Source organism: Oreochromis niloticus, linkage group LG7, assembly GCF_001858045.2.
Source record: "Oreochromis niloticus isolate F11D_XX linkage group LG7, O_niloticus_UMD_NMBU, whole genome shotgun sequence".
NCBI classification, from domain to species: Eukaryota; Metazoa; Chordata; class Actinopteri; order Cichliformes; family Cichlidae; genus Oreochromis; species Oreochromis niloticus.
The window spans coordinates 36815364-36832423 of record NC_031972.2 but is presented as its reverse complement, the minus strand read 5'-3'; the positions used below and the strand labels follow the sequence as shown (position 1 = coordinate 36832423).

Here is a 17060-nt window from a genome sequence, read left to right as displayed (position 1 = left end):
CTCCTCCTTTAACCTTTTTTCTCAAATGTTATTGGTTTATTACAGAGCTACTCTGGTTCCTTCATCCACTCTGCTTCTCATCTCCTCCAGTTTCTGGACCTTCTCTGTGTCTCCTTCCTCCTTCATCTTCTCAATCAGGAAGTCCAAGTGGACAAAAGTGGACGCTGAATCAGCTTTCAGAGCGATCTGCTCCAGATTGACAACATGTTGGTAGGACTCATCCAGTAACTGTGACTTCTCTGCTGTCAGTCGGCTCATTTCCTTTTCAAGATTTTCCAAAAGGCTTTGCTTGTTCTGACTTTCATTTTTATTTGTCTCATATTTCTTTCTCATTTCTTCCATCGTCTTCTTAACTTTTTTGGTCTTGTTCACATATCTCCACTTTTCTTTCACATGTTTTGATGCAGGACACTTCCTGATACAAACAGTGCAGCTGCCATCTTTAATGACCTCACAGTGTGAAGGATACCAGGACACAGTGCATCCAGGATAGTGACAGTTCTCCTTACAGACTGTACAGCACAGAGCTCCCTGATAAAAAGCACCCCACATCCCACCTTTGATATTTTCTTCTTCTGTGTAGGCCTCATCTACTTCAATGGTAAAATTCTCGTTCTCATTCATGGTTTCTTCATGTTTCTTCAGACCTACTTGAATCTGTCTAATTTCTGTCTGTTTCAGTTCAATCATTTTGATTCGTTCTTGCAGGTTTTGGATGCTGGCTTTCAGTTTGATGCGCTTCTTCAACACTTTTTTGGTTTTCATCAGCCTTTGAGGTCCACAACTTGTAAGAAAAGTTAAGAAATCCCCCATTTGTTTCTTTGTTAAGTTCCATGACTTTATTAAAGAGCCCTGATATGATTCTCTTCTCTCTTTGCTCTGTTGGTTATCAAACAGGAAGTGAACAGGCTCATTCTTCTCATTTCTGGCACATTCAATCTTTGCTGCTTCAAGCGCTTCAAGAGCATTTTCAGGTGGCATTCCATCTGAGTGTGTGATCAGAGCTACAATATTTTTCTTCAAGTTTTTTCCAAACAGAGAAATCACAGAATCAAAGATGTATCTCTGCCGCTTACTCAGTCGATTATCTGTCGCCTTCATCACCAGACCCACTGAATTAAGTTCATGAACTCCATCCTCTGACCGAAACAAGTCCAATAATCTTTCACTAACGATGTTATCATGTTCATCACCTTTGGTGTCTCCAAATCCAGGAGTATCGATGATGGTCAGAGAGTAGGGCAGAGTTTGATCTTCAAAACCAAAGATCTCATACACGATCACATCTGATGTCTGACTTTGTGACTGACTTTTCTTCTCTTCCTCTACGATCTGAAACCAGACTTCATCCTCCCACTTCACTCCCATGGTGTAGTTGATCAGAGTGTTGATCAGAGTGGATTTCCCCCCCTCCTGTTTCCCCCACAAGTAGGATGGTTTTATTTATCTTGTTAATATCTTTTTCACCAACAGTCATTCTTGTCAGAGTTCCAAACTTCTCTTTTTTTTGGCCTCAGCTGGTAGACAGCAGGAGGTCCTGAACAGATCAGAAAGCTGTCGGATGAAATATCCTCATATGGTGGTGAGATGAGATTGATCCTGTAGGAGAAAGTACAGATTTCTGTTTCTTATTTTCATATGATGCAATACATGACTGATCACTTACTGTAAAATTAAACTCTTTTATTGCCAATTTGAGCTCATTTTTCTATCTATACTCTCACAACCAGTCATTTGGAAATCTTTTATTTTATGTTATATGTCATGTTGTGACACATGTACACATATGGAACAATGCAATTCCCCATGTGCCTTATTGTATTGTATTGATTTTGTATTGTTGTCTGTATTATAGTAAGGTCTTTACCTTACAATATTAAGCACCTTCAGGCAACAGTTTATGCGATTTGTTTCTATATTAATAAAATGTAATTGTATTCAATAGAAATTCATTTGATTTTTGTCATCACAATGGTGAAAAAAGTTGTTGGATGGTAGGAATGATGAAACTGTAACATATCAAAGATCTTGTTTGACAGCAATGGTTAATGAACAGAGAAACAGATCCATCCTGGAGCACAGGCCAACTAACCACCAATGAAGAAGATGCTAAACAGAAGTTGGCTGATAGCATTGTAAATAGCTAATAGCTAATGGTCTCATAAATTAAGCTGGACCAGTGATCTCATCAGAAAAAACAAGAGATGTAAAATAATCCCACCATGCTAATATTTGCCAGAAAGTCTGCTTGTTGGATCAAGTTAAAGTGGCTGATACCAGCACAGAGATAAGGCATATGCTAGTGGAGTGGCAACACACATACTTTAATGATTCCAGCTTGTGGCTTTACATTCTGGTTTTCTCTTTGGTTTATTTGGCACAACAAACTTGAAAACCAGAGGAGTAGGTTCAGATTACAGCTGAGCAACAGGTGAGGGGGACACTATCAATATTATTATCTTGTCAAACTGTCAGAAGTACATGTGTTTAGTCACAAGTAGGTGCCTGGTCTTGGTCTTCTTGTTACTGAGTTGCATTAAAGAATCTGTAAAGTCACAGATAAGCCACTTCTCTTCTTTGACCTTATAATTCTCACATTTATTTATCAGGATAAACCCCTTGAGATGTGACATCTCGAATTTGAGATGGCAACCAGGTTAGATATGATAGTGAATAAACCTCCGTCAGCTGTGTCATCTACCTTTAACCTGGTAGTTACCTGGTAAGATGCTTGTTACTGCCGGCAGTGCACAAGTCTACATGACTTCATAACTAGACCTTATTATCTGCACAGCTGTTTAGCAGTTTAACATACCTGTGTTGCAGAGCTGCTTTGGTTTCTTCATCAACTTGGCTTTCAATCTCTTCCAGTTTCTGGATCTTTTCTTTGTCTCCTTTCTCCTTCATCTTCTCGATCAAAAAGTCCAAGTGTACAGAAGTGTTTACTGAATTAACATTCAGGTCCATCTGATCCAGTCCGACCACATGTTGATAAGCTTCATCCAGTAGCTGTAACTTTTCTGCTGTCAGTTTGTTCATTTCCTTTCCCAGATTTATCAAAATGCTCACCTCAGGTTCAGTTTTATTGAATTCAAACAATCTCTTCTTCTCGGCATTCCTTAACCTGGTCACATACCTCGAGTTTTCTCTTACGTGATCTAATGCAGGACACTTTTTGGTACAAACAGTGCAGTGTCCATCTTTCATGACCTTGCAGTTTTCAGGTTTCCACCCTAGTGTGCATCCAGGATAGTGACAGTTCTCCTTACAGACTGTACAGCAGACAGCTGCTTCCAGCCCACACATCCCCCCTCTGACTGGTTCTTTATGTTTGAAGACCTCAGCAACACGAGGAGTGAACTCTTCTATCATCTTCCTCTCTTCGGGTTTCTTCAGAGCTTCTTGAGTATTTTTGATTTCTCTCTGTTTTACCTCAATAAACTTGATTCTCTCTTGCAGGTTGTGGATGCAGGCTGTTAGTCTGATGCGTTCATTCAGATCTTCAGATGTTGTCTCCAGCTTTTGAGCTTCACTTTCTTCTAGAAAGGCTGTGAATTGACGTACTCCTCTCTCTGTTACTCTCCATGCCGTCTCCAAACCAAACTCATTTTCATCTGTTCTCTCTTTGTTCTGTTGGTTATTAAAAAGAAAATAAAGTGATTGGTTCTTCTCATTTTTAGCACATTTTATCTTCTGATGTTCGAGAGCTGTTAGAGCATTTTTAGGTGGCATTCCATCTGAGTGTGTGATCAGAGCTACAGTGTTTTTCTCCAGGTCTTTTCCAAACAAAGACATCATTGAATCAAACACATAAAACAGTCGGTCATTTAATCGATTATCACTTGCTTTTGTCACCAGACCCACTGCATGAACTTCATGAACTCCACCCTCTAACCGAAACAAGTCCAATAACTTTTGATTGCTAACATCATCCTTTTTGTTCCCCATAATATTTCCAAATCCAGGAGTATCGATGATGGTCAGAGAGTAGGGCAGAGTTTGATCTTCAAAACCAAAGATCTCGTACACGATCACATCTGATGTCTGACTTTCAGACTGACTTCTCTTCTCCTCTACGATCTGAAACCAGACTTTATCCTCCCACTTCACTCCCATGGTGTAGTTGATCAGAGCGTTGATCAGAGTAGATTTTCCTGCTCCTGTTTCACCCACAAGTAAGATGGTTTTATTTGTCTTGTTTGGATTTTTTTCTCCAACAGTCATTCTTGTCAAAGATCCAGTCTTCTCTTTTTTTGTTCTCAGTTGGTAGACAGCAAGAGATCTTGATGAAATCACAACTCTGGAGGTGATGTCTTTGTATTTGGATGAGATGTTATTCTTCCTGTAGGAAAAAATGTAAATGTTACTTACACATTTTCTTTAAATGATTATTGATTCTAATAATTATGAAATTATGCGTTTGCTGCTTTTAAAGCTGGAGGCTTGTATTGCCTCACGGATTTTGGACCATCAATATGTGGAATATTGTATATTTTTTATACAAACATTCTTTATATTTATTTATTATTATAAGCTATTTACCTTACAGTATAAAGCACCTTTAGGCAACTGTTGTTGTGATTTGGCATTATATAAATAAAAATGAATTGAAAATTGATTTTCTTTTTTTTTTTTACCAGTAAGATCATACAAGCAGCAAATCAAATTCTCATAATTCGTCTGATTGGCCGCTGTGACCCATAAGGGTTAGAACAGACTTAACCCTCTGGACTCAGTGAACATGCACAGCCAGATCACCTGATCAATTTAACCCTTTGAGACCTACCATAGAACCAGTCCGCCAGAGCTTATCTTTATATTTTTGTTCCTTTGTTGTTCCTCCCAAAGCGTACAGCAATATGTCTGTGAAGGTTCTCAGTAGCCTAAAGAGCTTGGAAAGAAAAGCATCTGGACTTTAAGTTGCTTGAAGACGTGTCTCCTCTCATCCGAGAACCTTCTTCAGGTCTAGGGTCAAATGGTGGAGAGTCCCAGATTCAAGCCCTATGGGAGTGTCCCCCCAGAGAGACAACAGACCCCCTAAAGATCCTCTAACTAATCACACAAGCCAAGGTGTGAAAACGGGTGTAGCTCACAATCAGCCAAGGTTTCGGGTAAACCCGCTGTGAAACCTAACCCCACCCTATCATGTGATTTCCTGAGGTCAGAAGGCCCAGGATGTCCGTGGCCATTAAGGCATCTGGGAATGGATCTCAAAACTGGATTATAGATGGCAGAGAGTTGGTGTTGTAAACCACCACCTCTGTTCAAAGATGGTCGTTCACAGTGGACATAGATGGCTTCTTTCACTCTTTCAAACCATCTGTCTTCTCTGTCCAAAATGTGAACAGTGGCATCCTCAAAAGAGTGACCTTTATCTTTTAGATGCAGATGGACAGCCGAGTCTTGTCCTGTCGAGGTGGCTCTTCTATGTCTTTCGTGAGTGTTGAAGTCTCCCAGTAGGACAACAGATGGATCACCATGAAGTATCCCACCGGGGACACCAAGAAGATGTATAAGCGCAAACAAAAGTCAAAACCTATGAACCACTTAAAGCTTCTATCTAAGGTCAAGCCCTTACCTTTGAAATGCTTTTCTTGCAACTCAGTAGGACTACTGTAATCCCCTTTACATTGGTGAATCATGCTTCCCTCTCTCTCATACAAATGGTCCAAAATACTGCTGCTCATTTTGTTACTAAAATCAATAAGTTCTAGCATATCTCAGCTGTCCTGGCCTTCCTTCACTTCCTGTGAATTGTAGGACTTTAGTTTAAGATAATATTGTATGGTTTTAATTCCCTTAATCAGTTGACACCACCATATCTTGCTTAGCTTTTAGGTTGCTTAGATCTGCTGATCAGTTACTCTTACTTAAAATACTAGACAAAAGAATATTGTGGAGGATTGAGCGTTCTCAGCCATTTGTTGTTGCTTTTTTGTATTTTTATGATTCTTTAAGGTATATTTATTGATGTGTGTGCATATGTGTGCACATGTGTATGGCGTATTGTGTATTTTATTATCTAAGACTTATATTTTCATGTACAGCACTTGCACCGGCATTTATAATTGTGCTTCATAAATAAAAACTGTATTGAACTGAACAACTACAGAGAAGGATAGTATGTATCCAGAGGATGGCTGCTTTGTTGCAAACTGTTCTGACATATTAAGCTGAAATCTCTGTGTTATAGTTGACATGTATGATGAGCAGAAACGCAAAAGAACACATCACATTATCTACTGTAAGCTCTTGAGCCATATCCATTTTATTGAAAAGGAAACGCCTACAAATACAGATGCAATAAGGTCAGCTTCAAAAATATGTGTCCATGCCTTTCAGTTCCAAAACTGACACTGCACCTCTTTAGTAAACAAGTAGCAGCAGTAATAGTAAACAGCATGTTTTTTAACACCAAAAGAGGGCTGTGCACTAGTGGAGCCTTTAAGGAAATTTTGGCCTTTGTGTTCCAAAAGTTCCATAATAAGAACCTTTCCCAATATCAATTTTATGCCATAAAAGCGGCTGTGTGCAGGCAGGAGGGGACCCAAATGCAAACTCATGGAAACTGGGCTTAAACTCAAAATGCAGCTTTATTTGCTGAAGATGGCAAAAAGCGATACAAAACCTAAACTGGGAAATGTTAAACTCATGGGGAGACACAAGGAGAGTCACGTAGCCATGAGGGAGGACGTGAAACAGAACTGAGGGAGACGCGGACATAAATACACAGAAGGATAACGAGGGACATGGGAGCACACGGGGAACACAGCTGACATTGATAATCATAACAACACAGGGCAGGAGCAAACACAACATGATGTACACTGATGGGAGACTATCAAAGTAAAACAGGAAGTGCACAGAGACGTAGACTGGAGGGGGAGAGATAACGCGGAGGACCACGAGGGAGAGCACAGACATGACAGGCTGGGGAAGCATGATGGAATAAAACACGAGGGGAAACAAGGCACAAGAACTCACAATTAAATAAACACAGACACACAGAGGGCGACAGAGGGCAAAGACACAAGGGGGAATCCAATAAACTAAACTAAACAGAATGACCTAGGAACCCTATCATGAATCTTTGGAATAACAAATGGACTTAACAGAATACAGAAGTCCCGGAACCATGACATTTTATTATTATCACTCAGGGATCATCTTACCAAAAACACTCTTAACACTGTAAAAGGAAAAAAACAAAAAACAGCCCAACATACCAGTGTCAGAATAATAAATTAGGATCATCTTCTCATCAAAGGGTTGGGTCATTCCATGGAAAATCACTGAGTCCCTTATTTGAACCAACACCTCTCAGATGGTGAATGATGCTTTAAAATTTCACTTTTTGACTGAATGAATGGCTGCACAGTAAGGATTACCTTTGTTGATTTCTTGAGTAGTCCTGGATTACCGATTAACTGGCAGATTATATAATATTAGGCAATGCTGTCTGATTTGGTGATGTGCTGCATCAGATCGCCATAAGGGACTGTGCTGTTTAAATTCCCATTCACCATCTATGCTTCAGATTTTTAGTCCAATTTGGGTCATGACACCTACAGAAATACTCTGATGATCCCTCAGTGGTTGGATGCATTAGTGATGGACAGGAGGAATACCAATCAATAAAAACATAAGCAGGCCATAACTCTAAGGAAGTTGAGATCCTTCACCGTTTTGATTAAAGTGTTTGGGGTTTTCCATCAGTCACTTGGGATGAGCAGGGTACACAGGGTCTGCAGGTTGAGCAGCACCAAAGCTGGAAACATCAACTGACTAAATAAGCCAATGAGGAAGGCTGGCTCTCCAACTGGTTGCGCAGTGGACACTTTTGAAGATGTGGGGGACACGAGATGACTTAAACTGCTATCCATCATGGATACTGACCACTCTCTGCACCACTTATTGGACAGGCAGCAGAGCTTCTTCTCTAACTGACTGATTCAGCTCCGCTGCCACAAAGACAGATACAGATCTGTCATACAACAGTCAGCGACTCTTGTTATAGATCTGTCTGGGACATAGTCATCTCATTTTGGTTTCAACTTTAGAGTATGCTACCTCAGACTATTCAATCAGTAGATCATAATCTGTTTTAACCCAGGCTTTCTGTGAGCTCGACACAAGAGAGACATCTTAGTCAACAAATTTTAATTTGTGTCTTTGTTATAATGTTATAATATTTCATATTTAGATACCATATTACATTTTCTTCTTTTTTATTTTAATGCTTAAACATTTCACTCACTGTGTTGCCATGGTGATGAATATTACAGAGGTGTCCACCCAAGAAGCTTGAAATCAGTGCTGGTATCTGGATTAAATAAAGCAAAAATTGTGTGAATCACTGCTAGAGTTAATCAAACCACTGGTGAATTGCCAAAACTGCTGAAAGGTTTTCATAGTGTCACTGAGCAAAAAACTTACAACAACTATAAAACAATAATAATTAATTTTTTAAATATCAATAAATATGAGTTAAAATATATGTTTCCATCACTCTTGGCTCTGCATAGAGTTTAAAGCTAACTAATCCATCGTCTTACCTGTTTTGTCAGCTTCAGGCTCTGTGATATCTGAGGAGGCAGAAAGAGCAGAGGTGAGTCAGTGCCCATAGACTTTATACACCATCAGAAGAAGGGACGGCCCCTCTGCCCTCACAGAGTCCTCTGATTTCACAGGTGGCTTCCTAATGTTTTCCTTTTGGAACTGTATTATCAGCAAATAGATGAGGACGACACGAATAAAATATGTGCAGCACATATTGTACATATGCTGAGAAACTACAATGACAAGCTGATTTTACAAAAGCCTGCAGGTTTCTCAGTCATTAAACCTAAACTGACTCTGAAGTTGTTCATATATGAATTACACACTTTCACATGTTGACATGTGTTGTTAACATTAACTTTTTTATACTGAATTATAAACTTTTTTGGAAAAAACATTGGGGAAAGGTGCCATTATTTCACTTTAACTCTATGGTGTTCGTCATTCAATAAGTTATATTTTGCATCTATTTTGGTGATCTCAATTTGTCTGTTTACTTACCTGTTTTATTTTATACAACAGTTAAGTAAACCAGTATAAATATAACATACATATTTAAAAATGGAAACATAAAATAAATGTGCATTTGTCAGTGTTTGGTGACTTTTTACATAGCTGCATCATAGACAATGTGATACTGTGAACTTTAATTTAATGGTATATCAAAAGATTGTAACCCATCAGATTCTCTCTTTTTTAATGACAGGCTTTTGATATTGATAAGTTTGTTAACTCATAAAACTAGTATTTTTGGAGGGTTTTTTTCTTTCTGCTTTCTAAGGTAAAATTTATTAATATTGTAACTTTTTTCAAGTGCAAACACACATTTATTCATACATCCCTGTTAATAACACTAACTGCACTGTAAGCTACTTTTCCTCTCACACTGCTGATTTATCTGCAGCACCTGTGCTACTTTCATTATTGGAGCTCCTCTCAGTCATTTACTGACTGGGAGTCCAAACATTTATAGCAGTCCAGCGGTAGCTGATATTTTCACGTTTATTCAAGTCATTGCGTAATTTATTTAAATTAACTGTGATAACTAAATGTGTAAAGGTTTTTTTTTATCGCTGGAGAGATGATTTATTTGGAATGAGAAGGGAAAGTGTCATCAGAATCACTGTGTAATTGTCACAGATGAAAGCTTTGAGCACATGGCTAAAACTGTGGCTCTGTCCTGTAACGAGAGGTGGGAAGTAACACACTACAAATACTTCAATACTTTATTAGAATTTTCAGTTATCTGTTCTTTATTTGATTATCTATTTTCTGACCATTTTTTACTTTCACTTGATACAATTTTACAGAGATATCTGTATTTTCTACTGCTTACATTTTCAATACAGACTCATGACTCTAGGCTTAAAAACCTTTGGGGTGAGTTGTTATTTTCATTAACGTCAAACATCAAACCAATTTGAATCAAAATGAAGGAAATAACATTGTTTAACATCTGCTTATTACACATGATAAAATGAAATACAAAAAAATTCCATAATTCCATAATTAACCTTAGTGTGTGAAGAGGACTCTCCATTTACATGAACAAATTGGAGTCTTAAATAAATACGATACAAACCACTGCAGCGCAGCACCTGTAATACCTACAGCGTGCTCTAATCTGTCTAATAGGATATTAGGGTCACCAGTATCGAACGCTGCACTGAGGTCTACCAGGACAAGCACAGAGATGAGTCCACTGTCAGAGGCCATAAGAAGATCATTTGTAACCTTCACTAAAGCTGTTTCTGTGCTGTGATGATTTACATTTCTGTAAAGCAGAGGATTGTGCACTTGGTGAGAAACAGAGTCAGACCACAGATAACATCTCAGAAATAACCAACGGTCACAATAAAAAACCATCTCTGTGCAAACGTTCAGCTTTCTGCTCCGTTGCCTTTTTTCCCCTCGTTATGACGGTTGCTGCCTCAGGCAGGTGAAGAACAAAGAAGAGAGATCAGGTTTCCTTGTTAACCACATGTTTGGTCCAGTGCGTTTACACTCAAATTCCTGCAGCAACTGTAGATGCAGGCACGCACATGCAGTTTGTTTCAGCCTCACCTGTTAAAAGTAGGAGTGAATTTTAACCACTAAATGCTTTTTCCAAGGGACAATTAAAACTGTCACATTTCCCAGAATTCTTTTTGTTGGTTTCTTTTTCTCACCTTACCTATAAATTCAAATTCAAATTTTATTTGTCACACACACAACCATACACAGTATGACATGAGGTGAAATGCTTATAGCTGTGCAATGCCTGACCATTAAATGACAGTAGGTTTACATCAAGATATACAAATTTACAGGTTACTACAACATTTACAAATTCAACTTAGAAATTTACAGTAAAATGTGCAAATAACAGTTTACGTAAGAGATTATTAGTCTAAAGAAATTATAAATTATAGGAAGTGTTGTTAAATATCCTAATTCTTTGATCTTTGGGCTGAAGGAAGAACAACACTCTGTGTGTAACTGCTCAATCAACAATCTCTTTCTTCCAAACAATTCTCATTATTCCATACAACACTTTGAGCATAAATGTCTGGATGGAAGATGTGGACAGGAGGGTGTCCGCCAGATCTCGAAGTGTCTGATCGTTTCTAACATTCTTATAGCTTCAGCCCCCCTCCAAAGTCATAAAACCTAAACATCCACATTTCTCTCTCTCTGAGCCTAAGTTATGACCTTGGCTTCCTGTGCAGTATGTTCTGTTCTTTCTAATCAGACAAATAAGGCCATGATTCTCTGAAAACAGTATTTCTTATAAATCAGCAGTATAATGCATCATAAAACAGTGTAATGATTTCACAATCTTTAATCCAAGGCAAAATGTGGCCTATAGCCGTAAATGATTCAACAATTCTTTGATTAGAAGTATAAGGTGGCATAAGATAGTATAATAATCTCACAGTGTGCAAGAAGAAAAACCAGAGTGGGTGTGGTGATGTGATGTGTGTGAGAGTCCAGTCCTACACCTGGTTCAGGGCCCGAATAGCCTGGGGGAAGAAGCTCCTCCTCATTCTCTCTGTTTTGACCTTAAGTGAGTGGAAGCGCTTCCCAGACCTCAACAGTGAGAAGAATCCATTGTTGGGATGGGAGAGGTCCATCATAATCTTCCTGGCTTTAGTCTTGCACCGCTTGGTGTAGATGGACAGCAGGTCAGGAAGCTCTGATTGAATGATGCGTTCGGCCGAGCGCACCACTCTTTGCAGATCTCGTCTGTCCTGCTTGGTGCTGTTCCCAAACCAGGTGCAGATGTTTCCTGTCAGGACGCTCTCTATGATGCAGGAGTAAAAGTTCTTGAGTACCCTCAGTGGCAGATGGAAGTCTGAGTCTTCTGAGGAAGAAGAGACGCTGGGGGGCTTTCTTAACCAGGGTGTTGATGTGACAGGACCATGATAGGTCCTGAGTGATGTGGACACCCAGTTATCGGACACTGTCCACTCTCTCCACTGACGTGCCACTGATGATGAGGGGCTTGTAATCCTCGTCTGCTTTGTAGTGATGTCCACGATCAGCTCCTTAGTCTTGCTGACGTTTAGGAGGAGGTTATTCTCCTGGCACCAGGTCTCCAGGTTCCTAATCTCCTTCAGGCAGGCCGTCTCGACGTTGTCGGAGATCAGGCCCACAACAACAGTGTCGTCAGCAAACTTGACGAGTAGGAGAACGCTCACTGCTTCTCCACCTCATTGAATCAACCACCAGCATTACTATATCCAATCCTTACAATGATGAGTTAAAGTTATGAAATACAAACTCTGCCTCCAACATGGTAATGAGCTTTATACTGGGCTAGCTCTGACCCAGATCAGCCTGTACGTCTCCTTAAACTCTATCGATTCCCTCTCATCATTCTCTTTCACTCTATGGGACTTCCCTACATGCTGCCCCCAGGATCTGCTGATTGGTCCTCCAGCTCACCAGCAGTCATCATCACATCAATAACTAATAAAACCTATTCACTATTTATTTTAACAGACACTCTGTGACTGTGCTAAAAACTTCATTTCCTTTCCTGAAAGTATGGAGGGCGTTTCTGTGAGGTGCAGATCTGGACAGGATGTGGTTTTTCCTATTGGTTGTGGAGGTGCTACAGGATCAGAGCCTTCAATGTCTATGTGTGACTCATCTGTCTGAGGATGACGCAATGCTTCATTCTATCTGGAATCTCACAAACAGGACCTAAATTGAACAGATATCCTGGATGTTCTTTGATATCCCAGTTTTTCTGCTCTTCATCCTTCAGCTTCACCACCTCACAGATTTCATTCACTGTTCATATTTCACTAGCTGGGCCCACGTCCTCATTTTAGGTTTGTCAGCGTTTTAGTAGGTAAAGGTGAATGCTTTGACATGAATTGAGCTGCGGTTTGGGGAAGGCCTCGAAGGGGACTGGCGATGGCTCCCGGGCCAGGCAGATCCCCATGTACTAAATAGAAGTGAAGAAGTTGAAGAATGGAGAACAAGGAGGGAGGGAGGGTGGGGCACGTAAACGAGAATGGTCAGCTTGCAGAACTGGGGGAACCTATATAGATGACAGCCAGAAGGAGCGTGTTTGGAGGCGTGGTCCTGCTCCTGAAATTCCAATACATAATCTCCAATATGAGACCAAATCTGAAGATCAAAATAGAAAGAAAAAATCTAAATGTCATCACCGTGACTCCAAAATCTACCGCTTTTATGTTGAATTTCATATTCACATTTGAGTTTGGACATCATTTTCACATTGAGTCACTCACAGAGCAACAAACTGAGTCCTCCAACAGTTCTGCTGAGTGCACTTACATGAAGGGTGTGTGCACTGTAATGTGACAAAGAGTCCATGTGGTCTCAAACAGTGAAGGCTCATGTTTCAGTAAGTCAGAAAGATAAAGAGACAGTTGAACCATTCCGTGGGCATCCTGTAAAAAGGTTCCTGTAGCGATGAGCAGTATATCTGCAAAAAGCCTATGTTTCTGTGAGTTACGTTCCCCTAAAAAGGTCCCTGGGATGAGTGAAAGTAACAAAAAGTGTCCAGGTCAAAAAAGGAGATGGAGGCAAAATGGCTAAAGAGTTTTATTAGTGCTTCTATTAATAACGGAACTGAAAGAGACGGTCAAGATGCTATCACCATTTAAAGAAACAAAACAAAACTCAGGTGTTGGTCAGTAAACTGAAAAGTAAGTAAAAAAGGATTGGCCACCAAACAAACTCCTCTCCACCGAGCAGGAGCAATCAATGACCACACACAGCTCTCTAGCTGCAACCACCAACATGACTCTCTGGCCCAGAACTCACCTTTTTTTTGCCTTAAGTAATTCTAATTGCTGATGGGAGTCAGCTATACAGAAAAGGTGGCACCTAAGGCAGGAGATATGGCAGGACACACCCACACAAGGGCAACTAAAGGAGGAGGGCATGCTAGGGCCGTAACATGTGACACTGACCACAAATGAAATCTTCAAAATCCTGAACAGTTTTTTTGCACATTGTAATCTTTTTTTCATGCTCAGGGTGAAGTGGTTCACATTTGTTTGGGGCTTTTTTTTTTTCAAGGAAAAAAAAAATCCTGTTGATTTTTCAATAAAACCTTCAGGTGACAGAGCAAACAGAAAAAAACCCCAACAAGCTAACGTCCAACAGACAGTATGCAGATGAGAGAAACTCTGAGTTCATCAACATGTTCAAACCATCTGAGTCTCCATCAGGGATTGCAGAGAGCTCAGATTTACTGTGATGAGCTCTGAAACCTTGCTGAAACTCTTCAAATAAGCCATTCCTCTGCAGATGATCTGTTAGCTGTTTGACAACTACTCTTTCAAGAATTTTTGATGTGAAAGGAAGGTTGGAGATTGACCGATAATTAGCTAAGATTGCTGGGTCAAGAAATGGCTTTTTAAGTAACTGTTGAACTCCTGCCATTTTAAGGGCCTGTGGTACATGGCCAATTATGTTGTGTTTTGTAAAGCCTTAGAAATAAAATAAGGTGCAATTTCACATCACAGTTGTTGAGTGATTTTTTACTGTATCAATGTTCTGCACAGTAGTAATCCATAAAATAAAATCTGGGCCTGTACGTTTCTGTTTTGGAATGGGAGGATCACTGATGCACAATATTACTTATTTACATTTCTGTAAAGCAGAGGATTGTGCACTTGGTGAGAAACAGAGTCAGACCACAGATAACATCTCAGAAATAACCAACGGTCACAATAAAAAACCGTCTCTGTGCAAACGTTCAGCTTTCTGCTCGTTGTCTTTTTCCCCTCGTTATGATGGTTGCTGCCTCAGGCAGGTGAAGAACAAAGAAGAGAGATCAGGTTTCCTTGTTAACCACATGTTTGGCCCATTGCGTTCACACTCAAATTCCTACAGCAACTGTAGATGCAGGCACGCACATGCAGTTTGTTTCAGCCTCACCTGTTAAAAGTACGAGTGAATTTTAACCACTAAATGCTTTTTCCAAGGGACAATTAAAACTGTCACATTTCCCAGAATTCTTTTTATTGGTTTCTTATTTCTCACCTTACCTGTAGTAATGCTCACTGCTTCTCCACCTCATTGAATCAACCTCCAGTATTACTATATCCAATCCTTACAATGATGAGTTAAAGTTATGAAATACAAACTCTGCCTCCAACATGGTAATGAGCTTTATTCTGTGTTAGCTCTGACCCAGATCAGCCTGTACGTCTCCTTAAACTCTATCGATTCCCTCTCATCATTCTCTTTCACTCTATGGGACTTCCCTACATGCTGCCCCCAGGATCTGCTGATTGGTCCTCCAGCTCACCAGCAGTCATCATCACATCAATAACTAATAAAACCTATTCGCCATTGATTTTAACAGACACTCTGTGACTGTGCTAAAAACTTCATTTCCTTTCCTGAAAGTATGGAGGGCGTTTCTGTGAGGTGCAGATCTGGACAGGATGTGGTTTTTCCTATTGGTTGTGGAGGTGCTACAGGATCAGAGCCTTCAATGTCTATGTGTGACTCATCTGTCTGAGGATGATGCAATGCTTCATTCTGTTTGGAATGTCACAAACAGGACCTAAATTGAACAGATATCCTGGATGTTCTTTGATATCCCAGTTTTTCTGCTCTTCATCCTTCAGCTTCACCTCCTCACAGATTTCATTCACTGTTCATATTATGAGACTAAATCTGAAGATCTAAATAGAAAAACAAAATAAATAAATAAATAAACCCTAAATGTCACCACCATGACTCCAATATCGACCTCTTTTGTGCTGAACTTCATTTAACTGCCTGTGTATATTTGAGTTTGAACATCATTTGAAGTGAAGTGTGTGTGTGAAGTCTCAGAGAAAGAGTCCATATGGTCTGAAGACTCATGTTTCAGTAAGTCAGAAAGATAAAGTCACAGTTGAACCGTTGAGAGCAGGCGTGTGGGCATGCTGTAAAAAGCTTCCTGTAGTGAGCAGTATATCTGCAAAAAGCCTTGTTTCTGTGACACTGACCATAAATGAAATCTACAAAATCCTGAACAGTTTTCTGCATATTGTAATCTTTTTTGTGCCCAGGGCATTTGTGTTGGAGTTTTGTTTGTTATTTTCCAAGAAACTAAAATTCAAGGAAAATGGGCATGATGTAATCTGAATGTATATCAATCGAGTACATTTTATGTGACCAAATTCATCAAGGACCCCATGGGCATTCACTTCACTTCAGATTACATTCACTAGAGAATACAAAAGGCCACAGGCTACTTATTAACAAGCAGAGGTGAGGCAGGTCCATCCATTCGCTTCCGCTTATCCTTTTCAGGGTCGCGGGGGGCGCTGGAGCCTATCCCAGCTGTCATAGGGCGAGAGGCGGGGTACACCCTGGACAGGTCGCCAGTCTGTCACAGGGCCAAATTGGCCAATTTCACAAAACAAAAGTACTAAAAGCACAGAGCTGCAAAAAAACAAGCCCCCCTTCTACCGTGTTTCCTATAGCGGTTCTTGTGTAGATTAGGAAAGGGTAGGTGGAAGAAGCCGGTTGGAGGGTCCGGTTGTGGCGGGGTGGCGTTGCCCAGATTCCAGTAAGGATCAGCCCGAGACGAATGGGAGAGTAGAAGATTTAAAAGTGTTTGCCTGTCGTACGTAATCAGTGCACAGCCACTAGATGAGCATACAACTAAAAGGATAAAAAATACAATGCCAAGGTCCATAAAAAAAGGTAAAGGGGGTAAAAAGCAGCGAAACAGGTGTGGACGAGGACGGCAAGCCATGTACACCAGCGCCATCTTGGAAACCTTAATATATTCACATAAATACATTTCTCATTTTGGAACTAATCTTTCAAGAATTGAAAACAGTCTGCCAATCCTCTCTCTGCTCTCCTGCGCTCTCTTCTCTCCTGAGCCTCTCTTTGCTGCCTCATGTCCTCTCTGATGAGGTCTAGCAGCTCAGCATCCCTGTATCTTCTCCTGTTCGTCCCCGTTGTGGGTGGCTGACCCTCATAGCTTTTGTTTAAGTCACCCACTGCTGCGTGTGGCCCTGTGGTGT

The 17060-nt window shown here is 40.2% G+C and overlaps 1 protein-coding gene across 2 annotated transcripts; it reads right to left on the bottom strand.

Moving 5' to 3' along the window:
* Positions 1-1269: 1269 nt before the first annotated feature.
* LOC100701944 (uncharacterized) lies at positions 1270-16902 on the bottom strand. 2 transcript variants are annotated; one of them, XM_025908766.1, is made up of 5 exons: positions 16495-16902; positions 8556-8585; positions 8258-8323; positions 2816-4342; positions 1270-1599 (listed from the first exon to the last, which is right to left on the bottom strand). In XM_025908766.1, the coding sequence occupies exons 3-5, from the start codon at positions 8266-8268 to the stop codon at positions 1464-1466; spliced, it is 1674 nt and encodes a 557-aa protein (XP_025764551.1). In that variant the 5' UTR covers positions 8269-8323; positions 8556-8585; positions 16495-16902; the 3' UTR covers positions 1270-1463. The 2 variants fall into 2 exon arrangements, with proteins under 2 accessions (XP_025764551.1, XP_005458351.2); XM_005458294.3 differs by lacking the exon at positions 16495-16902 and having other exon boundaries at positions 8556-8682.
* Between the last annotated feature and the right edge of the window lie 158 nt (positions 16903-17060).

Excerpts from the sequence above, each read along its gene's own strand:
- LOC100701944 (XM_025908766.1), bottom strand. Across the intron at positions 1,600-2,815 it reads AAAGCAGCTCTGCAACACAG|GATCAATCTCATCTCACCAC; the intron begins GTATGTTAAACT and ends TTTCTCCTACAG.